The sequence below is a fragment of the Geotrypetes seraphini genome, chromosome 10, assembly GCF_902459505.1.
Source record: "Geotrypetes seraphini chromosome 10, aGeoSer1.1, whole genome shotgun sequence".
Taxonomy (NCBI): domain Eukaryota; kingdom Metazoa; phylum Chordata; class Amphibia; order Gymnophiona; family Dermophiidae; genus Geotrypetes; species Geotrypetes seraphini.
In genome coordinates this window covers 73,929,736-73,954,816 of record NC_047093.1, presented here as the reverse complement: position 1 = coordinate 73,954,816, position 25,081 = coordinate 73,929,736, and the positions used below count along the sequence as shown (strand labels likewise).

Here is a 25,081-nt window from a genome sequence, read left to right as displayed (position 1 = left end):
TGTCGAACGCCTTCTGAAAATCCAGATATACACTGTCAACCAGGTCACCCTTGTCTATCTGCCTGTTTACTTCCTCGAAGAAGTGCAGCAAGTTTGTCAAGCAAGATCTTCCTTTGCCGAAGCCATGCTGACTGGTCCTCATCAGATCGTGTCCGTCAAGGTGCTTAATGATGCGGTCCTTTATCAGCAGCTCTACCATCTTTCCCGGTATCAAGGTCAGACTCGCCGGTCTGTAATTTCCCGGATCACCCCTCGAACCTTTCTTGAAGATCAGCGTAATACTCGCCACCTTCCAGTCTTCCGGAATCCTTCCTGATTTGATCGACAGATTGGCTATAAGCATCTTAACTTGCTCCGTTGATAAACAGGGTAGCTTAATATTATCCAAATGCATATCTGGAGCTAAGATATGTTCTTTTATCTGGTGTGGATACGTGCATAAAAACGTCAAAGACCTCACGGATGTGTTACTGTAGTCAGAGTGCATTAAAGATCCCTGTGGTGTTTTAAAGAGTTCAGATTTTCTTGGGACCTTCCCAATTTTTAGTGAGACAGACCAATAATTCACTGGTCTTATTCCCATATTTATATAATTGGCAGTGGTAGTACTTGATTGACTGATTTTGTTTAGCATGCTGATGCAAAAGCTCATTTAAAGAAAATTGTAATAACAATTTGTGTGCAGAAGGCAGTTTTCACATTGTTGCTGGAGACGCATTAGCTGTCTCCGAAGTCGAATTGTACATGATCTCATATTTTACGTGTATGATTGCTATAAACAAGAATCTCCCCCAGTAATACCACTTTTGCTGTCTCCTAAATCAATATCTCATCTTGTTTGTTTTTGTTTGTGTATTTAAAGTTTATATACCGCTACTAATGACTGGAACAGTCAAATCAAAGTGGTTTATATGTGCTTTAACAATGGTATCGCAAAGCATGAGCTTCTGTATTAGTGTATCCATACAGAGCACTTTACATGAGATTGTAATGGAATATGTGAGTGTTGCTTATTAAAACACTTTTATACTTGCTTATTTAGTCCTAATATAATCACTGAAGTGGGAATCAAAATATAAGTCCAAAGGGAATCTCCATTGTCTATGACCTCCCAAATCTCCAGGTATCTGCAGCTCTAAGCAGACTGGGTCATGATCTGAGATCTCAGTGGGTCCGATAGTGGCAGACTTAACTGAATAGAAAAACTCCTGATCTACAAGAAGATAATATACATGTGACTGAGGGAAAGGTGGGTATAATCCTGCTGTGTGGCATGGAGAACCCGCAAACAAGCAGAAGAACACCTCTCCTTCAAGTGAAGACAGTCAAACAAAAAAGGCAAGGGAGGTGTCTTTTCAACCAGTGATAAAAAGTCTTTATTGAACAAGTAATGGTCCCAACAAGGATCCCTGTTTCGGCATATAAAAACGCCTTCTTCAGGGGACACGTAAGCAGTCAGGCAGTAGCATACATAACACTAAAAGTGAAAGTGAACCTGCCACACCTACAAAATCTAAAGTATCACAGAGGGGAATTTCTTTTGTTCTGAGGATTATAAGTTTTATCCACCATTACAGGGTCTGCCACACATTTAAAATTACCCCCCCCCCCCCTTAAAGAGTGGATAGCCTGAAAATGAGTGGAGTTTAACTAGTAAAGCCTGAAAAAATAATGCTTGTAAACAGGGGTGTAAACAGTGCATGATAGCAGGGGCATAGTCTATTGTAAATTGTGCTATAATAAATCACCCTTCTGGATCCACAATAGTTGTAATAGTAAGTATTTTGTGAAAGAGTATGATGATTTCCCTGCTTTCTTATGTACTGCAGGGGCTTCCATATATTGCCCGACCCATTAAGACTTCAGTTTTCTTATGCTCTTCAAAACCTAGATGTGTTTCTTGCAAATGTGCTATAGAAGAGTGTAGTCTATATCAGAGTTTCTCAACTTCTTCATGCCAAGTACCCCCTAACTCTAACAAATATCAACAGAGTGCCCCTGACCTAACCCTCATAATAATAGTACTAATTGTAATGTAATTTATTCCATTAACTTTTCATATACACACACAATATAATCTTATTAACAATACTTAATGGTAAGCGCAAAATTTTTAAAAACACATACGAAGAGAATATGTTAATATCATTTATATTCGGGAGGTTTAAAGAGGTCAAGGCAGATGACTTTAAAATATGCAATGTTGAAAACTTGGAAAAAGTTATAAATTAAATTTAAAAATAAATGCAATGTCACCTAGGTAACAACTATAGAAAAAGAGACAAATATAGTGTAAAATATAAACAGCAGATATAAATTCTCAAAACTGACACATTTCGATCACTAAATTGAAAATAAAATCATCTTTGTTGTCTGGTATTTTCATAAGTCTCTGGTTGCACTTCCTTCTGACTGTGTATCCAATATTTTTTTCTTTCTGCCTCCTACAGGCTTTCTCTCCTCCGGCCCTCATTCCTTTCCCCAACCAACATCTCTCTGTCCCTCCATGAGTCCAACTTTTCTTCCTCTCTCCTCCACCCCCATTGTCAACTGGTCTCCCTCTCTCTCACTGTCCATCTGCCTTCCTCTCATTCCCTACCTTGCTGAAAGGGAAGTGGGGAAAGAGAGAGATCCAGGGTGTGTCTCCCACTCCCTCTGCTGCCACATCTATCATTTCTCCCTTTCTCATCCACAGATCTCATCCACAGATCATGTGCAGCATTTTCCACTGCCCACCAGCCCCATGCCCAGAATTTCTCCTATCACCCCTCCAGCACCATACCACATCTCCCTCCATCACTATGCCCAACATTCCTCCCCCTTGCACCCCTTCAATCTGTACCTCTGTTCCCTTTCCACCACCATATCCAACATTTCTTCCCTCATCCTTCTCTTCCCCATGCATCTATACCTCATTTCTCTCTGTGCTCAATTTTCCTTTCCCTATGTGCACCATCTCTTTCCCTCTCAATCACACACCCATGCCCAAAGTTCTCCCTTTCTATTCCCTTCCTCCCTTGTGTCCTAAGTTAGTGCAGCCCCCTCCCTGCCTTCTGTGTCCTCTGAGTTCATGCTCCCCTCCCTGCCTTCTAGCCTTTGTCCCAAATTCATATCCCTCCTATGTTGAAATGCGCTCTGTCCCTCCCCCCCCCCTCCATTCTCCCTTTGTCCCACATGCAGCTGAAGGCAGGAAGGACTGTTGAGGTAAATGGGATCCCCAGCTGACCCAGAAGGCTTCCCTCTGACATCAGAGGGAAGCCTTCTAGGTTGACTTTGATGATGCAGCTGGAGGGCAAGGGATCCCCAGTGGCAGTGTTAATTGAGGAGGAAGGGGGTGGGAGACCTGCACAGTGCCATGTACTGCGTACCCTAAGGGGTACGCGTACCACACTTTGAGAAACGCTGGTCTCCTAAGAGCAAAGTTAACCATACATTATGGTCTGTTCTGATTTCCTAGCTCCCAACCTGTATACATGTTCCACTCGAAATGAGGAATGTTGTCAATCAAGCCAGCTATAAAGACTGGAAGCCACATTTCCAAGAAACTGACCAGGTCACATTCAAACAGTGATTCCGGAAGACCAATTAACAATCTGTTCTCAAAGTTGTCCAGTTTTTGTCGTAAGTCTACAGCCATCTTCTTCAATGCGATTTGTACCTGTTCCATAATTTGCACTTGATCTTCCAGCACCGAGGTGTGATGCCACCTGGCATCCAATTCCAAACCCAAACTGTCTAATCTCTTGTGTTCGGCCTCCACTCTGTTGCAGGTTTGTTTGGTTTTTTAAAATCGAATGCGGCTTCCACAACAGCTGTGACCTCGGCAGTAATCTCCAAAGTCCACGCAGAGCTCACTGATGGACTCTTGAGGGCAGCTGTGGTGGATTCATTGGTTGGATCTTGCCCTTGTTCCTCTGCACCGATTTGAAGTAATAGCTGAAAATAGCTTAGTGGTAATCAGAGATTCTCTATGTCAAACACTTGGACAAAGATTACATTCAAGTAGAACTCTAAAGCAGTCTTTTAGCAGGAAGTTGGAAAGAGCTCAGCAATTTAGCTGCAGCTTCCTCCTGTGATGACACTTTCTGGCCTGTTTTAAATCGCTTTGAATATTGGGCTACTTTAAACACTTTATATTTTTAGCTCACACCTTTTTTGTATTGGTAGCCCAAGGCAAATTTATATTATGGTAAAGTAAGTATTTCCCTATTCCCTGAGGGCTTAGTCTAGTTTCATCACTCCTTCAGTGAAGTATTTTACAATGCCACCACTGAGCAGGGGTAGAATTACCGTATGTTTAGAAAATATAGACAGCAGTCAAATTTTTAGGAGCTAGAGAAAATCATTTCCACCACCACTTTTCTTTATTATGCTCTTCAGTGGGAGGGGTTTCTGACTTCTATGCATTGGGTGCCAGACCTTAGGTGGGCAAAGAATAACAGCACAGGAACATTTTAAGATGGTTTACTAATGAACTTCGTGTCCCTTTTACTAAGTTGTGGCCTTAAAATGGCCTTACGCAGGTCTTTCCTGCACACTAAGGCCACTTTTTGCAGCTATCAAAGGTCTTCATTTATTTACTTCTTGTATTTAATGGTTATTAGTTAATGTGGCCATTTAAAAACTAAAAATACCACATAGCGCTTATTGCCTACAAAATGGGTAGTGTTAAAGGCTCATGCAGCAATCCTGTACTAACAGACTGCACGTGATAATGTGGATGTACTGTTTAGTGCAGGAATGTCTGTTCTCCATCTTCTGGCATGCCCCCTCCAAAAAAAAGTTACTAATTTTTTATAACACACTGATTTGGCTGTTACGGCAGGATGCTGAGTGTATCACATGGGATGAGATTTTAAGCTGCCTTAGGTGCCTAAGGCAGCTTAGTAAAAGGACTCCTTTGTTAAAAGTACTAGGCCCCAGATTTTAATTGATACTTGAATTTTTCCAATCCAGCTCCCAAATCTTCCACCTAACGGTTCTACAACATCCTGTCTGAGGCCTGAAAGCACCATTTTAGGATTTTCTGAAGTAAACATCCATCTTTTGTGGTTACACCTTGTTCCATGCTTACCTTCCTAGAAGTCAAAACTTGGAATGGCCTTACAGAAAAGACCAGAACTGAACCTTGCCACATATCTTCTGAATAAAACTGAAAACCCATCTGTTCGATACTTAATCTCCTTTACCCTCTCTTCTCTCCCTTTCCCTTCCTCCTCTCCCCTATTTTTCTCTCCCCTTCCTCTCCCTCTTACCTATCCACCTCCTCTCTCTCCCTCCTCTTTCTCTCCCCTCTTACCTCTCTTTACAGTTGCCTTGACCCGGTATAGGTATGAGCGACGCACAAATAGAAGATTAGATTAGATTCTATGCTAAACTTTTTGAAAGATTAAATTACAGAAGTCTTCCCCTGCCCCCACCCCAATTTAGTTTATCGCAGCACTACTAAGCAAGGGTCAATGTGCCATCATCATTCAATTTGATCTAAGCAGTGCGTTTGAGCTAGTGGACTTCAACTGAATGGCTAAGATTCTCAGTGAGCCTGGACTCAGCAGCCCAGTCCGCTCCTGGTTCCAGGGATTTCTTACCACTTGACAATACATCATACAGAAGAATGGAGGGCATCACACAAGGGTAAATCAAAAAGGGAAAATACGTTTCAACACCTTTAATAGAAGTAACTGTGAGAAATTAAACATTTCACTTTTCCACATAGTCCCCATGCAAGGTGATGTATTTGTTGTATAGTTCAATTAGCTTCTGCATTCCTGCAGTGAAGAAGTTTTTCAGTTGCTCCCAAAGCCAGGTTAGTATTGCTTCCTTTACTTCATCATGCTTTATCTTCAACTCTCTGGGTCTCAGTAATGTATCCATGTCTCGTTGCCGGTGACAAATTTTTCTTCATACTGTCACAGGAACTGGGTCGCAATCTCCACACACTGTTGCTTGTCCAGATCAGTAAACTATTTGGGAGCCCATTGTGTGGAGACTTCTGTATCCCAAGTCTTCATGCATTATGGCAAATGCAGATCCATAGCTGATATCTAAATATGCAGCCAATTGAAACACCGTTATCTTGTCAGTTTTCTTTAATCAAGGCATCCACCCTGTCAATGTGCTCGCGTGTGTGTGTGGTGTTCATAGGTGACCAGAACAACCTTTGGCGGTTACACCTGTTCTTCCTGCATTAAACCTTTCAGAGTTTTTGGGGGGCCTTGGCTTCCTTTCTTCAGGGGCTGTTACGGGTTTCTGTTCCTGTTTCTGCATTTCATATGTTGTTCGCACATTTTTCTCTGTTTTCTGTGTATACTTCTGCTGAGAAATTGTTTTTGAGCAAATGTTATATTTTGGGGAAGAAGTGTATACTGAACTTCTGGTTGGCGGATGTTCCTCCCTCATTCTGGTATTGGAGGAATAAGTTACATAGCCTTCTCAGCTGGGAGGCCACCCTGGCTTCTTCCTCACGGCGAAGGAGCAGAGACTTTGTTCATATTTGGACTCCCTATTTGGACAGTTTGTCTCCTAGGGTGCGTAGTAGTATCTTGAATAGACTGCAGTTGTATTCCAGTCCGCCTGTCTGATCTGGGGGAGGGGGCGGGGTGGGGGGGTATGGGGAGGGGTCTGCTTTGGGGGGGGGTTGGGGGTCACGGGTTCTTTGTAACCTGAGAGGACATCAGAGTCCAGTCCTCTTGGGAGGTGGGGAGCCCTGTTTTCTTTTGTTGGGGGGGATTATTGGTAATGCTTTTGTCTGCAGTTTGTATTTGATATGGCTTGTTGTTTAATAAAAAACAGATTGCACTTAAACCTTTTTACCCACTCATAAATCTTTCATTGGATCATGGTGCTATGTCCATACTGAATCAATATCCGATGGTGAATTTCCACAGGTTTCACTCCCTATTCCCAAAGAAAGCGTACTACACGGTCTTCGATGATGCAATCTTGCAATGGTGCATCCATGTTTCTAACCTTATGGCTGCCACACAACTAAAGGCCGAGCACAGCACTGTGCGTGGGCAAACTATCCAACAGGCAATATAGACGTACATATGTTGCATTTCACTAGCTCTGTTCCAGTTATCGCAAACTTTAACAATTGCCTTTAATTTTTGATTTGCCCTCATACATTTATGGATTTCCTTTGGCGTTTTTTTCAGAAGGAATAGGAACTTCATAATGCTCAGAGTTCCACACTTGAACATTTCACACTTTTCTTTGACATGGTTCAATCAATGATCTGAAACAATGTCAAAACATAGCATTGCAATTCTGCAAATTTTCACTTTGCAAAATAAACATTCTCTTCAGCTACAGTGGCAAAACAACACTCAATTTAGGAAGTTGGTTAGACTGAGAACTTTTCATCACTCTCGTAAAGCAAACTCGCTGGTGTTCTATCATTCTCTTTAAATACTAGCAATAGTGTAAAAGCAGAATACAAATCCTTATTTGAATTAGTAACATTTAACTTCTTGGCCGCTTCTTACTACTGCTATTATTAATTATTTCTATAGCGCTACCAGATGCACGTAGCGTTTCACAGAGTCACAAAGAGTAAGAAAACAATCCCTGCTCGAAAGAGCTTACAATCTAAACAGGCAAGACAGACAAACAGGATGTCATGGATACAGTTCAAATTCCAAAAATTGGTACTACAATGTATATAATCCCCAAAACTGAACCTACAATGGAGTGAAAAAAATGCACCACCAGCTTACTCCTTAAATAAGGAAAATATATATATAAAAATTCAAAAAGCCAAAGGGCACTAATCAGTACGGGCCTAAGTCAACCCTCGTAATAACCAATGGCCCCGGGCAGGTATTTATTGAGTGACAAACACTTAGACCGAAATCTAAATAAATCCTGCCCCGTACATCATCATGCCTTTATACAGTGTAATAAATAAGCTGATAAAACAATAAGGTGCATAAACACTGCCAGAGAAGTTCCAGGAGGAGAAAATATAAATGTGTAAAGGAAGTTTCAGATGACGGCAGGACATCCAGGCAGCATGTCAGCCAAACAAGCAGAGACTTTTTCTTGGACTTTAGGTGAAATTTCAGGTGTAGAGAGGTAGATCTGGGAGTCGTCCACAAATAGGTGATACTGGAAGCCATGGGAGGAAATCAGGGCACCAAGGGAAAACGTGTAGAGAGAGAAGAGAAGAGGGCCTAAAACAGAATCCTGGGATACACCAACCGCTAGTGGGGTAGCAGCAGAAGAGGACCCACCAACACATAAACTAAAGGTGCGTTGGGAAAGGTAGGAGGCAAACCAGGAGAGGACAGACTCACAAAATCCAAACAAGGACAGCATATCAAGGAGTAAGCTGTGATTTACAGTATCAAAGGCAGCAGACAGGTCAAGAAGGATAAGGATAGAGTAAAGGCCCTTAGATCTGGCCATGAACAAGTCACTACAGACCTTAGTGAGGGCAGTCTGTGGAGTGTTAGGGGCGAAGACCAGATTGTAGAGGATTAAGAATCTGTTGAGTTGAAAGGAAGTCCAGGTAGTGAGGGAGAATAGCATGCTTGAGTATCTTAGATAGGAACGGAAGAAGGGAGACAGGGTGATAATCGGACAGGCAGGAGGGGGTCCAGCAAGGGTTTTTTGAGAAGTGGCTTAACCACCGCATGTTTGAAGGCAGCAGGGACAGTTGCAGTGGAAACAGATAGATTGAGAATATGGCATATGAAAGGGATAACAGTATGTGAGATGGGGTCGAGTAGAGGGGTTGGAATAGGGTCAGAGAGCCTGGCTGAAGACAGGGTGAGCAGTTTCTTCCTCTGTGATTACAGAGAAGGCAGACAAGCGGGCGGGACCAGACAGGAGAAGCTCCCTGAGCTGTTTGGGCAAAGGATGAAGGGGAGGTGCAAGGTTGAAGTTAAGGAGACTGGATGGTGGGTAGGGGAGAAGGATACGACTTTGTAGTGAACTCAAGGGCGAGCTTGTGGACCTTGTCATGGAAGTAATCAGCCATAATCTGGGGAGAGAGAAAAGGAGGGGTTGGAAATGAGGGCGCTTTGAGGAGGGAGATAAGCATGGTAAAAAGATGACGAGGGTTGGAAGAAAGGGAGTTAGTTGGATGTAGTAGTCTTGCTTGACCCATGTAAGTGCAGAATTAAAGGAGGTCATCGTAAATTTAAAATGAATAAAGTCAGTAAGATATAGATACCACATACAGCTGCATGAGAAACCAAATGATCAAGCTTATGTGAGAAAACTAAATTGACAATCACCTTTATTTTCTGACAATCTGCAAGATGAATGACATCATTCCCAAAAGATTCAAAATCAAAAATCCTTTGGCCACCACTTAAGATTGACTGTGCAGAAAAACTCTTCAAACATACTAGTCAGAAACTGAGAAATGAACTTATACATCAACAAAAAATAAGGAAAAGATAACTCGTAAAAAAAAAGAATTATACTGGAGCTAAATCCCAACCTTAGGAGTCAACTACCTGCAGGAAACCCATATCAAGAAACAATACATTGCCATTCACACACAAAAGAAGACAAAAAGGTGACTTTTCTCCTGTAGGACCACATAGAGAACAATGTCTAATTCCAACAGCTGCTGGAAGAGACCCAGACTTGGACACACTTTCCAATGCACCTGAGAAACATGAAAATCAGAATTCAAACAGACAAGGTGATCAGATAAGCCAACTAATTCTCTGCATGAAATCTCCCACTGACCACAGAAGTGTTAATTAAATGGGGATAGCAAACCTCTCCAACTACCAATTATCACAACAGGATACCTCTGTACTATCAAAAGGTCTCTCATTTTGCTCTGCAGGCAAAATTGATGAAATTCAACTCTAAGCAGACCTAGAATAATTCTTTAGGAAACTCCGCTTGAAAGTATACTTCCACAACAAAGACTCCCAATAGACTGGAATACAATTTTAAACAAAAGAACACACATTTTGCACAACTAGACACTTACATAGAAAGTTTCACATAACAGGATAAAATCACAACAGGATAAAATTTTGTACAACCTTTCTGCACTAGAACAAGCTGCCATAAAAAGCTTACATAAAACATTGGCATCAAACTAGAGAGTTGCGCGGGGACAGAAATCCCACCTGTCCCTGCAAAAATCTCACCCGTCCCCGCAAGGAATCCCCTTCCGTCCCCACCCATCCCCGCGAGGAATCCCCTCCGTCCCCGCCCGTCTTTTTTTTTTTTTTTTAGTTCAAAATTTTTATTGTAAAGTTTTGTAGTACAAAAGAAAGGAATACAGCATACATAAATGTAAGAATAAGTACATAGCACAATGAACTAGTGACATCGTAAAATGACTCAAAAGGAGCTATTTATATAAGAGAAACATCCAGTAAATGCAAAAGAAAGAAGAAAGAATAGGAAAAAAAAAGGGTGATGAAATCAGAAAACAAATTATGGAATGGTTAATGAAACATATTGATTGAATTTCCAAGAAATTTCCAAGGTGATACAGGCCCGTCATTATAAACTTCAGAAATAGTTATTTCATTTAATTATGCTACTGAATTAAAGGCTGTGGTAGAGACCCATTTACAAATAAGCAAAGAGACTTTATTAATTTGGAAATATTAATTGGGAAGAATACATACTTTGTAAACGGGTTTCTACCAGAGCCTCTAATGTAAATATAAAATATAAATACTCTGCTGATGAGAACCCCCAAGCTGTCAGCTGAAGACTTCCTTTGCAGTTGGCTGGGGGTCCCTTTTGCCAAGCTTGGCAGGCAGTAGTAGCATCCCTGAGTCACAGATGCTGGCACCTCAGTGGCTCATGGATGCTGCCAGTGACTGCTGTGCTTGGTGGAGGGGAGTTCTGGCCGTCTCTAGAGGAGGTCCTCTGCTGGCGGTGCTTGGGGATTTCCACCAGTCACAGCAAGGGTCAGCAAGTACTTCAACACTGTAGAAATAAAACCAGAAATGCATTTCCTTTTCTTTTGAACACAATACAAAGCCATCTGCTATATACATTTCCCAAAGCTAACATATTTTAGTCAATAAATTCCGTTTTTTACCTTTGTTGTTTGGAGACTTAATTTTTCCATAAAGTTGGTCCCAGTTTCTTTTTTCCGCTTTCCCATCTTCTGTAAATTCTTCTGTTGCTGTCCATTGGTTCTTCCTACCATGGTACAACATTTATCCCTTTCTCATCTTTTGTGCCTGCCCACCAGCCCCATGCCCAACATTTCTCCTTCTATCACCCCTCTCCAGCACCATGCCATATCTCTCCCTCCATTCCCTTCACCACTATGTCCAACATTCCTCCCTCTTGCATCCATTTCAGTCTGTCCCACTGTTCCCTTTCTACCCCAATATTTCTCCCTCCCATCTGTACCTCACTCCCTATGACCAAAAATTCTCCTTTTTTTCCATTCCCATGTACACAACCATCTCTTTCCCTCCCTTCCTCTCTCCCAAGTCCATGCCTTTTGTGTCCAAAAATGCATTCTCTCCCCCACCTCAGCATCTTTCCCTCCCTTCCTCTCTCCCAAGTTCATGCCTTTTGTGTCCAAAAATGCATTCCCTCCCCACCTCAACATCTCTTTCCCTCCCTTAGAAACATAGAAATAGACGGCAGATAAGGGCCACGGCCCATCTAGTCTGCCCACCCTAATGACCCTCCCCTACCTTTCTCTGTGAATAGATCCCACGTGTCTATCCCATTTGGCCTTAAAATCAGGCACGCTGTTGGCCTCAATCACCTGTAGTGGAAGACTGTTCCAGCGATCAACCACTCTTTCAGTGAAAAAGAATTTCCTAGTGTCACCTCGCAGTTTCCCGCCCCTGATTTTCCACGGATGCCCTCTTGTTGTCGTGGGACCCTTGAAAAAGAAGATATCTTCCTCCGCCTCGATGCGGCCCGTAAGATACTTGAACGTCTCGATCATGTCTCCCCTCTCTCTGCGCTCCTCGAATGAGTATAGCTGTAATTTGTCAAGCCGTTCTTCGTATGGAAGATCCTTGAGTCCCGAGACCATCCGGGTGGCCATTCTCTGCACCGACTCCAGTCTCGGCACATCCTTGCGATAATGTGGCCTCCAAAATTGCACACAGTATTCCAGGTGGGGCCTCACCATGGATCTATACAATGGCATAATGACTTCCTCCTTACGGCTGACGAAACCCCTTCGTATGCAACCCATGATTTGTCTTGCCTTGGACGAAGCCTGCTCCACTTGATTGGCAGACTTCATGTCCTCACTGACGATTACCCCCAAGTCTCGTTCTGCTACCGTTTTTGCTAGGATCTCGCCATTAAGGGTATAAGACTTGCATGGATTTTGGCTGCCCTTCCTCCATCCTCTTTCCCAAGTTCACGCCTTATGTCCAAAAACGCATTCCCTCCCCCACCTCAGCATCTCTTTCTTTCCCTCCCTTCCTCCATCCTCTTTCCAAAGTTCATGCCTTGTGTCCAAAAACGCATTCCCTCCCCCACCTCAGCATCTCTTTCTTTCCCTCCCTTCCTCCATCCTCTTTCCAAAGTTCATGCCTTGTGTCCAAAAACGCACTCCCTCCCTCACCTCAGCATCTCTTTCTTTCCCTCCCTTCCTCCATCCTCTTTCCAAAATTCATGCCCTGTGTCCAAAAACGCATTCCCTCACCCCTTTTGTGTTCCGCCTCCCAGCCCTCATCTACAAGCAAATTACCAGCAAAATGGAGCTCGAGCCATGAGGCTCGTCTTCTATTTCCTGCCTGCACTGCCCCAGCACACATAGCTGACCGGAAGTCTTCCCCGATGTCAGCGCTGATGTTGGAGGGAGGGAGGGCTTTTCTTAAGCCCTCCCTCCGACGTCAGCGCTGACATCAAGGAAGACTTCCGGTTGGCAGAGCAGGTAGGAAAAAGATGTGCCTTGCGGCTCAAGTTGCATCGAACCCCGCAGGATCCCCACGACCCTAGGGAGCGTCCCCACGGGATCCCTGTGACCCGAAGGGGGAACCCACGGGATCCCCGTCGTCCCCGTTCCTGTGCAGCTCTCTACATCAAACCTGCAGACAAAAGCAGCTCTGTAGTGGAAAACGCCTGCAAACACTCCTACTCACACTTCCTACCCAAATTATGGAACACAATCCAGACAACCATCAGATCACTGACAAATCTACACTTCAGGAAGGCGGTAAAGACCCACCTTTTTAGCGGACTCTCTTAAAGACACCCTAACCTCTACTTCTATTCCAACAGTGTTACGCTGCCTGATTGTATGTGCCCTTTACCTGATTTATAAGTTTCTATGCACACACCCGATTCCAAACTGCACAAGATCTTGTCTCCCACTACATGTACCTACACCAAGAATGCCTTAAATTGTCCTTTGAATCAAATGTATTTGCCCTATGCAATGAATGTATTTTATTTCTAGCTTCTATGCTATACCATTCATGGGTAACTCCAGTCCTCGAGGGCTGGAATTCAATTGGGTTTTCAGGATTTCCCCAATGAATATGCATGAGATCTATTTGCATGCACTGCTTCAATGAATATTCATTGGGGAAATCCTGAAAACCCGATTGGATTCCGGCCCTCGAGGACCAGAGTCGCCCATGTCTGTGCTACACGTACCTTGCCTTATTGTTTGCCTTCTACTGTGCCTCAACCCCCTAAACATGTATTCAATCCTATATGCAGTACATAGAAATTATCTCACTGTTGCTGTTCCTCCTTTTTAATCTGTTCTGTATATCTGCTATATGTGAATTTGTAACTTGTTGCTAACCTTCCATTATGTATAATTGTATAATTGGGCTCTTCTGTGAGGATGGGCTAGAAAATCGACTAAATAAAATTATGGACACACAGAAATATATTGAAGATGGACACAGACAACTCTCAGACAAAACATATTGCAGGAAACTGACTGAAAAGCCCACACCGGATTATACTAAACAGCTGAAAAACCTTATCAAAACACTCCCAAAGCAAATACAACCATATGTAAAGAAACTCAAACCTAACCATCCTGTGGGCATATTCTACATGCTACCCAAAATTCACAAACCATGCAACCCTGGAATTAACATTCTCACAGAGGAAATAACTGGACTTTATAGAGGGAATTTTAAAACCTCTAGTGTACATGACAAAGCTTCATACAAGACACCACAGACCTCCTGAACAAATTAATATCAAGAAGCTACCACATAATGATCTGCTAGTCACAACGGATGTAGAATCACTATACAGCAACATCCACCATGCTGATGGCATTGCTGCATGTGAGAATTCCTAAAAACATTTACCCTGGACCAACAGTACTTACCAGAAGCTGTTACAGCACTAATCAAATTCATTCTAACTCGCAACTATTTCTGCTTTAATGATATCTGTGGATCATGGGCACTGCTGTGGGCACCATGATGGCACCATAATATGCGAACTTCTTAGCAGAACTAGAAGAGAACCTGTGATATTTGATAACATTTTTATGATTTGGACTGAGGGAAAAGAGATTCTCAAAACAGTTTTACAATTATTTCAATACATACCATCCTACAATCAAAAATGGACAATTCGTCAGAGAAAGTCAAACGTAGTAACATAGTAGATGACGACAGATAAAGACCCGAATGGTCCATCCAGTCTGCCCAACCTGATTCAATTTAAATTTTTTAATTTTTTCTTCTTAGCTATTTCTGGGCAAGAATTCAAAGCTCTACCCGGTACTGTGCTTGGGTTCCTATTGCCGAAATCTCCGTTCAAACCTACTCCAGCCCATCTACACCCTCCCAGCCATTGAAGCCCTCCAAAGCCCATCCTCCACCAAATGGCCATATACAGAAACAGACCATGCAAGTCTGCCCAGTACTGGCCTTAGTTCAATATTTACTATTATTTTCTCATTCTAGATCCTCTGTGTTCATCCCACGCTTCTTTGAACTCAGTCACCATTTTCCTACCCACCACCTCTCGGGAGCGCATTCCAGACATCCACCACCCTCTCCGTAAAGTAGAATTTCCTAACATTGCCCCTGAATCTACCACCCCTCAACCTCAAATTATGTCCTCTGGTTTTACCATTTTCCTTTCTCTGGAAAAGATTATGTTCTACGTTAATAGCCCTCCCCAGCCCATCCTCCACCAAATGGCCATATACAGACACAGACCGTGCAAGTCTGCCCAGTACTGGCCTTAGTTCAACTTTCTAGACACCACTGTTTCCATCAACAATGGATACAAGTACAAACATTTTTATACAGAAAGCCTACAGATCAATGCAGCTTTCTCCACAACTCCAGCTTCCGTAAAGTTTCTTTTTTATTTAGTTTTTAATGCCAACAGAAAGTGCAATACAATTTACATACAAATAATAATAATCAAATATTTTCCCCCTGGGACTTCCAAATTTCCGGTATCGGTGTGGAGAACGTCTAATCTGCAGTATATTTCTCAGGTGGTAACTGCACAGGGCACGGTTCCACCATTCCTGGTGATGCAGACTGAATATCATTGGACACCTCGGGACTGGTTGGCGTATGTTCAGATGACTTCTTATATTCGCTCTCTCCCATCGGCAGGGCTCACCAACCATACTCAGGAGAAGATTTCGGAAGCGTTATGTTTAACGGCGCAGACTCTTATTCCATTGAAATTCCACCTACGCTATGCGTGAAAGTTTGGGGTCCATTCCCTATGAAGTATACGCGGCCCGCTGGTCAGGGGACTTGCAGTGTGAGGTGACCGGCCAACATATTCAACAGGGTCTTAAATCCATTCAAACTATAACCTCGCAATCGACCCTTATTGAAACGAACTATAAATTCTACTTACGACTGTACCGATCTCCAACCTATCTGTATCGTGCAAAACTTAGCACAACAGATGCTTGCATTAAATGTGCCCAACCAGGATCAACATTGGGTCACCAGTTTTGGACATGCCCATTGGTACAGGGCTTTTGGATACAACTGCAGTTGCATATTGCTTCCATGTGGCACCGAGGATATATTAGTCGTCCGGAACTGTTGTTTACGATGGACTCACTCCCCCGGGGGCCCCCGAAGGGTTTTCGAGGCTTTATGGCCCGGACTTTCCTAATGGGAAAAAAAACCATACTACATAATTGGATAACTGCAGACCCACCAACGGTATCATTCTGGAGAATTCTGATGCTTCGACAAGCATCACTGGAGCGTATGTCTTTGACTTCCCTGGAATCTCCTGGAGGCCATACATTTTGTTCTATTTGGGAACCTTTTTGGTTAACGTTGACTCACAGAGCCCGAAGTAACCTATTGAACCCGTAATATATTGTCTGCTGGAGGATACTTGTTGTTATAGAAGGGAGTTGGGGGGATGGGGTGTTGGGATGAGGGAGGGGGAGGGAGGGGGGATGAAAACTGTTTGACTTGTGAATTTCTGCTTTTATTGTAAAATCAATAAACAAATTTAAACATAATAATAATCAAATAAGCACTTATAAACAATTGTAATCTATTAAAAAAAAAAAAAAATTCCCTCTCCCATCCATCATTACCATCAGGAATAATACCAAATCCTGCTCTCCCCCCCCCCCCCCCCCAGATGTGTGGGTACAATACAACAGAAAATAAAAATGAAGAACAAGTATAACAAATCTACAAAAGACGTCAATGGGCCCCAAACCAATTTGAATATCTTATTATGCCCCAGCAAGTCAGCATTCATTTTCTCATACTTATAAGTTAAGCATAAACTTGCCCACCAGAAAGGAAAACTAAGGCGATCCCAATTCTTCCAATTGCGAGTAATCATTTGCATGGCTATCCTGGTCATAATTAGGAAAAGCCTGCATTTATAGCAGTCCCCGGAGGGCTTAATATGTAATAACATTCTGCATATGACTACCTCATACATCAATGGAATTGATGCCTCCCGTATGGTATTATCTATCCCCATATTGACTTCCAGAAGTTAATTATTAAAGGACAATAGAACAGCAGATGATCCAGTGTCCCTACATCAAGATGACAGTGTCAGCATCTATTAGAGTTAGAACTGTCTAATTTTTGTAAAGGAGCAGGGGTCCAGGAACTTCTATGTAACAACAAAAAAAAAATGTTTGTCACACAGATGCTGATGCTGTACATCTCATCCTCCAAGTCCAAATTCGTGGCCATTGAGATGCAGAAATATGCTGCTTTATCTCAATGCTCCAAATGTCTGTGACAAGTTTTTTGCTTTTTATTCAAGAATTCAGATATTAATTTATACCAGTGGGCGGCCTGATGTCCTAGCAAATCTTTCTGGAAGCACAGAACCTGCAAGCTATTATATTTTTTCAAATTTCGTCATTTAGGGAACCCCTTCTGAATGGCTTGCTTCAACTGCAACCACTTATAAAGTTGAGACTTTGAAATACCCAAAAATTGTTGCAGTCGTGAAAAATCAAGCATTTTCCCATTTAAAATAACATCATCTAGTATATGTATGCCTGCCTGCATCCAGTGCTTTCAGGCAATCTTGGACTTGCCAATTTGAATCTTGGAAGATTGGAGAAACTGGGGCTCTTTTCCCTGGAAAAGTGGAGACTTAGAGGGGACATGATAGAGACTTACAAGATCATGAAGGGCATGGAGAAAGTGGAAAGGGCCAGATTCTTCAAACTTTCAAGAACAAGAGGGCATTCAGAAAAATTAAGAGGGGACAGATTCAGAACCAATGCTAGGAAGTTCTTCTTCACCCAAAGGGTGGTGGACACCTGGAATGCGCTTCCAGAGGGTGTGATGGGGTTCAAGAAAGGATTAGATAATTTCCTGAAGGAAAAGGGGCTTGAAGGGTATAGATAGAGGATTACTATACAGGTCCTGGACCTGATAGGCCGCCGTGTGAGCGGACTGCTGGGCATGATGAACCTCTGGTCTGACCCAGCAGAGGCACTGCTTATGTTCTTATGGTGTTTAGCCATAAGGATTGACATATGGATTTCTGTACTGGAATTTCTGTTAAATTGTTAATAAGTTTCAAGATTTTCCAGGTGTCAAATATAATACTAGTGACCTTAACGTAACTAGGTAACTTGATACTCAACACATGAGCCAGCCGTAATGGGGACATAATTTGTAACTCATTAAATACTACAAGCCTCCTTTTGCTAAAGAGCAGTGTCTGCAAGCTGTGAACACAAGTTTCCAATTGCTTAAAGGCAAGACCGTTGCAGTTGGACTTCCAGTTATTGACAAGTAACAACCCTACAATATCTGCAGTTTTCAAGTTCTCAAAAAAAAAAAAAAGTGCTACAGCGTTGTGAAAAGTTTGTGTACCACTATTTGTGGCACTATCAGAAAAAGTAAAATGTAGTTTTTGAGAGGTAACTCAGATTTCAAATCCCCCAAAGAAGATCCATCTAGGATTGAAATGCCCACAAATAGGAGGGTGTCGGGAGTTCTTACTATACACCAGCGCTGGATGTGGCATAATCTACACAAGATAAGTGTTGCCTTTCCAGTTATGAGGTTTTCAGATACATTGTAGCACACTTTTTTGTAGAGAACTTGAAAACTGCAGATATTGTAGCGTTGTTACTTGTCAGTAATTGGAAGTCAAGCTGCAACGATGTTGCCTTTAAGCAATTGGAAACTTGTGTTCACAGTTTGCAGACACTGCTCTTTAGCAAATGGAGGCTTGTAGTATTTAATGTGTTACAATGTTTTGAGTTTGATGATCATTTTCTGATGGGATTTTCTTAGGAATAGTAGTTAAATTTTTTTTTTTTAGTGTAGTTACTTTAATGACCAGTGGTTTGAATTCAATTTTTTTTGTAAGTTGTAAGGGTTGAGAAGGAGGAATGGGCATATATGATTAAAGTAAGGTTGCAGGTTGTAGAAAAAAAACAAAAGGAATTGACCCCAAAATATCCACAAAGAAGAAAATCCAGAGAAAACCAAAAAGACTCTGGAGTGACGATGTTCCTAAATGGACTTTATTTGAAAGTATCAAAGTTCCAAAGGTACACTGAAATCATCCACATAAGAGCCTTAAAGGACCTAGTCCGCTAGGGATACAGGACCCAACACGGTCTGCGTTTCGACAAAAAGTCTTCTTCAGGGGTCCCTGGGGGTCCTATAAAGGTGAGTACGTGAGAAACAATTGTGTGGTGAGCCGGAAGTGAGACACTGCTGCTCATCTTTATAGGACCCCCAGGGACCCTTGAAGAAGACTTTTTGTTGAAATGCGGACCGTGTTGGGTCCTGTATCCCTAGCGGACTAGGTCCTTTAAGGCTCTTATGTGGATGATTTATTTTTATGTGGATGGAATTATTTTATGTGGATGATTTCAGCGTACCTTTGGAACTTTGACACTTTCAAATAAAGTCCAATTAGGATCATCGTTGCAGGATGTAGACCTGAAATAACATATAGGTTATAGGAGGGTCCTATGATCTGACTTCCTATGACATTATGATATGCCCACCCTCCGTTTGAATATGTGTTTGAGTATATTAGATGTAAATGGTGATTGAAATAACTTGATCTATAAACTCGTTGAATTGGTTAGAAAGTCAGTGTTTACAAGTAACTAAACAGTAAAATTAGTAAAGACAGTTTTGGGGTTTTTTTACCATCTTTTTACCCAATTGTTCTGTGAAGATATTGAAGAAACAAGCCAGATGCTAAAGACTAGGATTAATTTATACAGCTATCATATTAAAAATTGCAATACCAACCAGGATATCACCTCCATGGGACAACATTTCAGAAAACCAATAATTTTATGGTGAGAATATTAAAAGCAAATTTTAAGACAATCCAAGAATGCAAGACTTTAGAGATCAAAATGATAAACCCATTTTGAAACCCACCAAACAGGACTTAACAAAGATATTGGCTTTCTCTCGCATTGCAAAACATAATTTTTACTGCTTTGACACCTTCATATTCTCGTTCCTTCTCTCCCTGGCTCCCACCCTCCCTCTTCCTGTAAGACTGGCATTTGAATACTTTGATGTTTTATTCTTATAAACTGAAAAGGCTGCTTTTGATCTTTTTGAATGATCAAAGTTGGCCTCATCAAGTCCATCTTTGTCTCTTTGAAATAAGACAGGCAAGATTGTTTTTCCTTTAGCTGGCAGCTAGCCTGATGGGGGATCAGCTATAACTAGAATTCATTACCCCAGCAAAGCCACCGCAAAAAAAGTTGCATTGCTTAAACAGTGGGTTTATTAACATTCTCCACTTAAGCATAGACGCTCTTAACTTTTCCATTTGCCACCCTTCCATTTTTAACAGCATAAATAAAAACTGAAACTTTGGAAATATCTGTCTGACCCATTTCTTTTTTTTCAACTGCTTTTTTTTTTTTAAATTCTTGACATGTTTTGGGCAACTGCTGTCTGGAAAGTTCATACAAACAAAAGAACAGGTTATTTGCAGAGATTGGAAGTGATTCATAATGACTTGAATTGCAACTGTAAATGTGAGAAATACCATCCTTATTTTGCTGTGGAGCTCTCTTTGCTTTTCATATGTGCTTGAAGGTTAATTTGTTTGCCACTTTCTTCAGAAAAGTATTTCATATTTTCTATCAGCCTTTCCTTTTTGGACTTTGTCATGAACCACTGTCCTTAAGCATTTTTGTGCTTATGATTTAAAAATATAAGGTTTTGTCTATGTCTGTACAAGGTCATGCATTTAGGCTGGAAAAACCTGAGGGAACAGTACAGTTTAGGGGGTGAAGAACTTTTGTGCACGAGAGAGGAGCAGGATTTGGGTGTGATAGTATGTGATGATCTTAAGGTGGCCAAACTGGTTAAAAAGGTAATGGCAAAAGCCACAAGGATACTAGGGTACATAGGGAGAGATTTGGCCAGTAGGAAAAAGGAGGTATTGCTACCCCTGTGTAAGACTGGTGAGACTTCATCTAGAGTACTGTGTACAATTCTACCTTCAAAAAGATATAAATAGGATAGACTCTGTCCAGAGGAAGGCTACTAAAATGATTGGTGGTTTTTATCATAAGGTGTATGGAGACAGACTTAAAGATCTCAATATGTATACTCTGGAGGAAAAGTGGGAGAGGGGAGATATGAGATGTTTAAATACCTACATAGCATAAATGTGCATGAGGTGAGTCTTTTGAAAGGGAGCTCTGAAATGAGAGGGCATAGGATGAAGTTAAGAGGTGATAGGCTCAGGAGTAATCTAAAGAAATAATATTTTTTTATAGAAAGGGTGGTAAATACTGGGTAAACCTCCCAGTAGAGGTGGTTGCGACAAAGACCACATCTGAATTCAAGAAAGCATGGGACAGACACATAGGATCTTATAGGGAGAGGAGGAGAGAGTGTATGCTGCAGATGAGCAGACTGGATGGACCATTTGACCTTTATCTGCCATCTTGTTTTCATGTTTCTATTATCGCATTAATTTAACACCATTAACACTGCACTTATAATCTGCATCTTTCTCTCTCTCTTTTTTTACGGATGACTCTTCATAACTCGCTACGCACTCTTGGAAGCTCCTTCTCCCCTGCTGCTGCTTCTCCAAGCCCCTCACAGCCATGGGAACTTATTTTGATGTGGAAGCACTGAAGGCAGGCTGCTGCTCGTTAGGCCCAAAACTTCTCTATCTAGTGTTAGAAACAGGAAGTCGTGACAAGCAACAGCCTGCCTTCAGTGGCTCTGGAAGCTTATCCCTCTGCTTCAACATCCTGTCCCTGCAGAGGTAGGATGCTGCACTAGAGAGCTTCTGGGTTGTCAAAGACAGTGCATTTTTAGGCTGCTAGCAGCCTGAAGATTGTTAACTGCAGCTTAGGGAAGGGAATGGGGTGCTGGACTGGCAGCCTGTTTGTGTTGTCCTGCATGGCACCCCTGTGAGTTCACTGCAGCACCCTAGGGAGCTGTGGTACATAGTTTGGGAAACACTGGGTTAGATGATTCTTGCATTTTTCCTGTTGTCCTTAGCTGGCTGTATTGTACAGGAGAAATGCTCAGAGCTTTTCAAGCAGCCTTAAGGAATTCCCCAGTTAACACGAAGAACCAAGCAGTAAAGGTAAGGCCTTTCTTTTGTTTGCCGATTTGCTTCTTAGAACAATGAAGGAATTGAAATAGTTTAAAGATCATTTGTTTCTGCTTGTAAATAAAGAAGGGTAGCTTTTTGGCCATGTGATTGTCAAGTCTGTTGGCAGCTGGTCTGAAGGCAAGCTTCCAACTGACCTGACACTAAGGTGTTTGAATTTTGAAAATGGAATTTGCCTTCAGTAAAAACAAAAACATTTTATTCCCACCCAACATATAAACCAAATTCCAGGTTTTGCTATGGCATGAGCATGTGTGCTTTCACATTAAAGATTTCTGTATAAATACCAGAAAGCAAAATTCACTTTATGATGATAGATCATTCCTGGAACTGAAACAAGTTTAGTTTTAAACATGAATAAATTATAATCTTATAAGTACACAGTCTCTTGGCAAGTAATGTTAAAGGAAGACAATTTGAAAGAATTTGTGATGGGGGGGGGTTATAAGAAATACTCTTAAGGGAATTCTGTACAAAAAAATAATAATTCTGCGTATTGTACAGTGTTTATCATCTAACCATTGTCTTTGAATAGTAAAACTTCTAAACTGGAAAGTTCTTTCTTTAAAAGACGCAAAACAGTTTTTGGTGCAGATTTTCCACAGGAGTTCAATAATAATGCACTTTAGCTAGAGGGGACTGCTGGGCGCGATGGACCTCAGGTCTGACCCAGCAGAGGCATTTCTTATGTTCTTATGTTCTTCTTACTTTCAATGATTTTTATTTCAGCCATCCACTGAAAATGGGAGTGCAGGAACTGCTGACCTCTTGCAGCAACATAGTTGTTATAGAGTTGTTCCTACAAATGTCAGCAAGTCAACAAAAAAAGTCTATGCTACCTGCAATTACTCTTGGGTCTTCAGATTGCTAAATTAAAATAACATGAAATTTAGAAGCCGTAACCAAAAGGGTGTGAATTGTTTATCCACCTATGTACACAGTGTTTACAAACTTGTTTCCTGAATGACTATCAAAACAACCAGTTTCAATAAAATATGGGATATATCATCCTGAATAAATTTTAAATAAGCCTACATTCACACAGGCCACCTTACATAAACAACTTTGCCATCACCTAACGATTATCCTCATAATATGCACAGAAGCCATTTTTTTGAAACAAATAGCCACAATAAGGATCTGATCCTTATAAAATATTTGTATCTGGAGAAATATTAGGTTATAGTTTCAAGTTTTAATGAACATTTGAGATATCGCCTATCTTAATTCTAGGTGATTGTACATAAAATCAGGGGGATTCTATAACAAAAAAACAACTTATTACAAAGACAGAACAGACTAATGACACAAAAGGGAGAGTGGTGAACTACAATAAAATTTAAGAAAGAACAAAACAGGAGGGTAGAAGGGATTGTTCAAGCTGGCTGAAAGGATTCAGGAAAGAAAAGGTAAGGAGAACTCATGTTAGTGCTCGAAGGCATCTCTAAATAGGAAACTTTTTAAGAAACTTTTAAATTTATCTAGGCTTGATTCCTCCCTCATATAAGGGGACAAGGAGTTCCAAATAAGTGGAGCAGTAACAGCAAAGGAGGTTGTACTGCGGGTGCAAAATGTTTTGAGAGTGGGAACAAAGAGTAGATTTTGGGAAGATGATCTTAGATTTCTGGCAGGAGCGTGAGGAACGAGTAGTTTGTCAATGAAAGCTGGTTCTCTGAATTTAAGAGTCTTGAATGTGAGCAACACAGTTTTAAAAGTAATTCTGTGAGGGATGGGAAGCCAATGGGCATTTTTAAGTAAAGGGATAATGTGGTCATATTTAGTTAGTTAGTGATTTAGTTAGTGATTATTTTAATGAAAGTATTTTGAATTAGCTGAAGTTGCCTAATTTATTTTTGTATTAACAGTATTCCTTTATAAAGAGAGTTGCAGTAGTCTATTTTTGAGATAATAAGTGGATGAACTAAGATATTTAAGGAAGAGGGCTCCAATAGACTAGCTAGAGATCTAATTAGTCTCAGTTTATGGAAGCAGTTCTTGACTACAGCACTTATCTGTTAGTCTTCATAGACTGATGCAAGAGTTTCCAGTGGCAGAGTCCGATCAATTTGCACTGAAGAAAACATTGCAATGGTTGAACAGCCAGATAGTTGAAGTAATGTTATTTAGGTAGGGTGTGTGAGTGTAGGCTTATTGTAAATTTTATTCAAGATATTTTATTAAAATTGGTCAAGTTTTGACAGAATTATGTAGCAAACAAACTTTGTTGTAGGTTTTTGTGTTTAAACAGTGTGATTGGTCAGGCCAGTCGTGGCTCTACGAGCCAAGGAAGAACATAAGAATTGCCGTTGCTGGGTCAGACTAGTGGTCCATCATGCCCAGCAGTCCGCTCATGCAGCGGCCCTCTGGTCATAGACCAGCACCCTAACCGAGACTAACCCTACCAGCGCCCGTTCTTGTTCAGCAGGAATTTGTCTAACTTTGTCTTGAATCCCTGGAGGGTGTTTTCCCCTATGACAGACTGTGGAAGAGCGTTACAGTTTTACTCTCTGGGTGAAGAAGAACTTCCTTACATTCGTACAGAATCTATCCCCTTTCAACTTTAGAGAGTGCCCTCTCGTTCCCCCTACCTTGGAGAGGGTGAACAACCTGTCCTTATCTACTAAGTCTATCCCTTTCAGTACCTTGAATGTTTCGATCATGTCCCCTCTCAATCTCCTCTGTTTGAGGGAGAAGAGGCCCAGTTTTTCTAATCTTTCGCTGTAGGGCAGCTCCTCCAACCCCTTAACCATCTTAGCCCCTCTTCTCTGGATCCTTTCGAGTAGTACCGTGTCCTTCATGTACGGCAACTAGTGCTGGACGCATACTCCAGGTGAGGGCGCATCATGGCCCAGTACAGCGGCAGGATAACCTTCTCTGATCTGTTCATGATCCCCTTCTTTATCATTCCTAGCATTCTGTTTGCCCTTTTTGCTGCTACCGCACATTGCGTGGATGGCTTCGACTTGTCGATAAGAACTCCCAAGTCCCTTTCCTGGGAGGTCTCTCCAAGTACCGCCCCGGACATCCTGTATTCGTGCATGAGATTTTTGTTACCGACATGCATCACTTTACA

At 41.6% G+C, this 25,081-nt stretch overlaps 1 protein-coding gene across 1 annotated transcript in view; it reads left to right on the top strand.

Annotated features, from left to right (window-relative positions):
* The window catches only part of ARPC5L (actin related protein 2/3 complex subunit 5 like), an 83,664-nt gene that overhangs the window by 25,891 nt on the left and 32,692 nt on the right, over positions 1-25,081 (top strand). Inside the window, exon 2 of the mRNA XM_033961666.1 lies at positions 21,909-21,981. Coding sequence (XP_033817557.1) covers positions 21,909-21,981 — 73 coding nt within the window. The remainder of the gene's footprint in view (positions 1-21,908; positions 21,982-25,081) is intronic.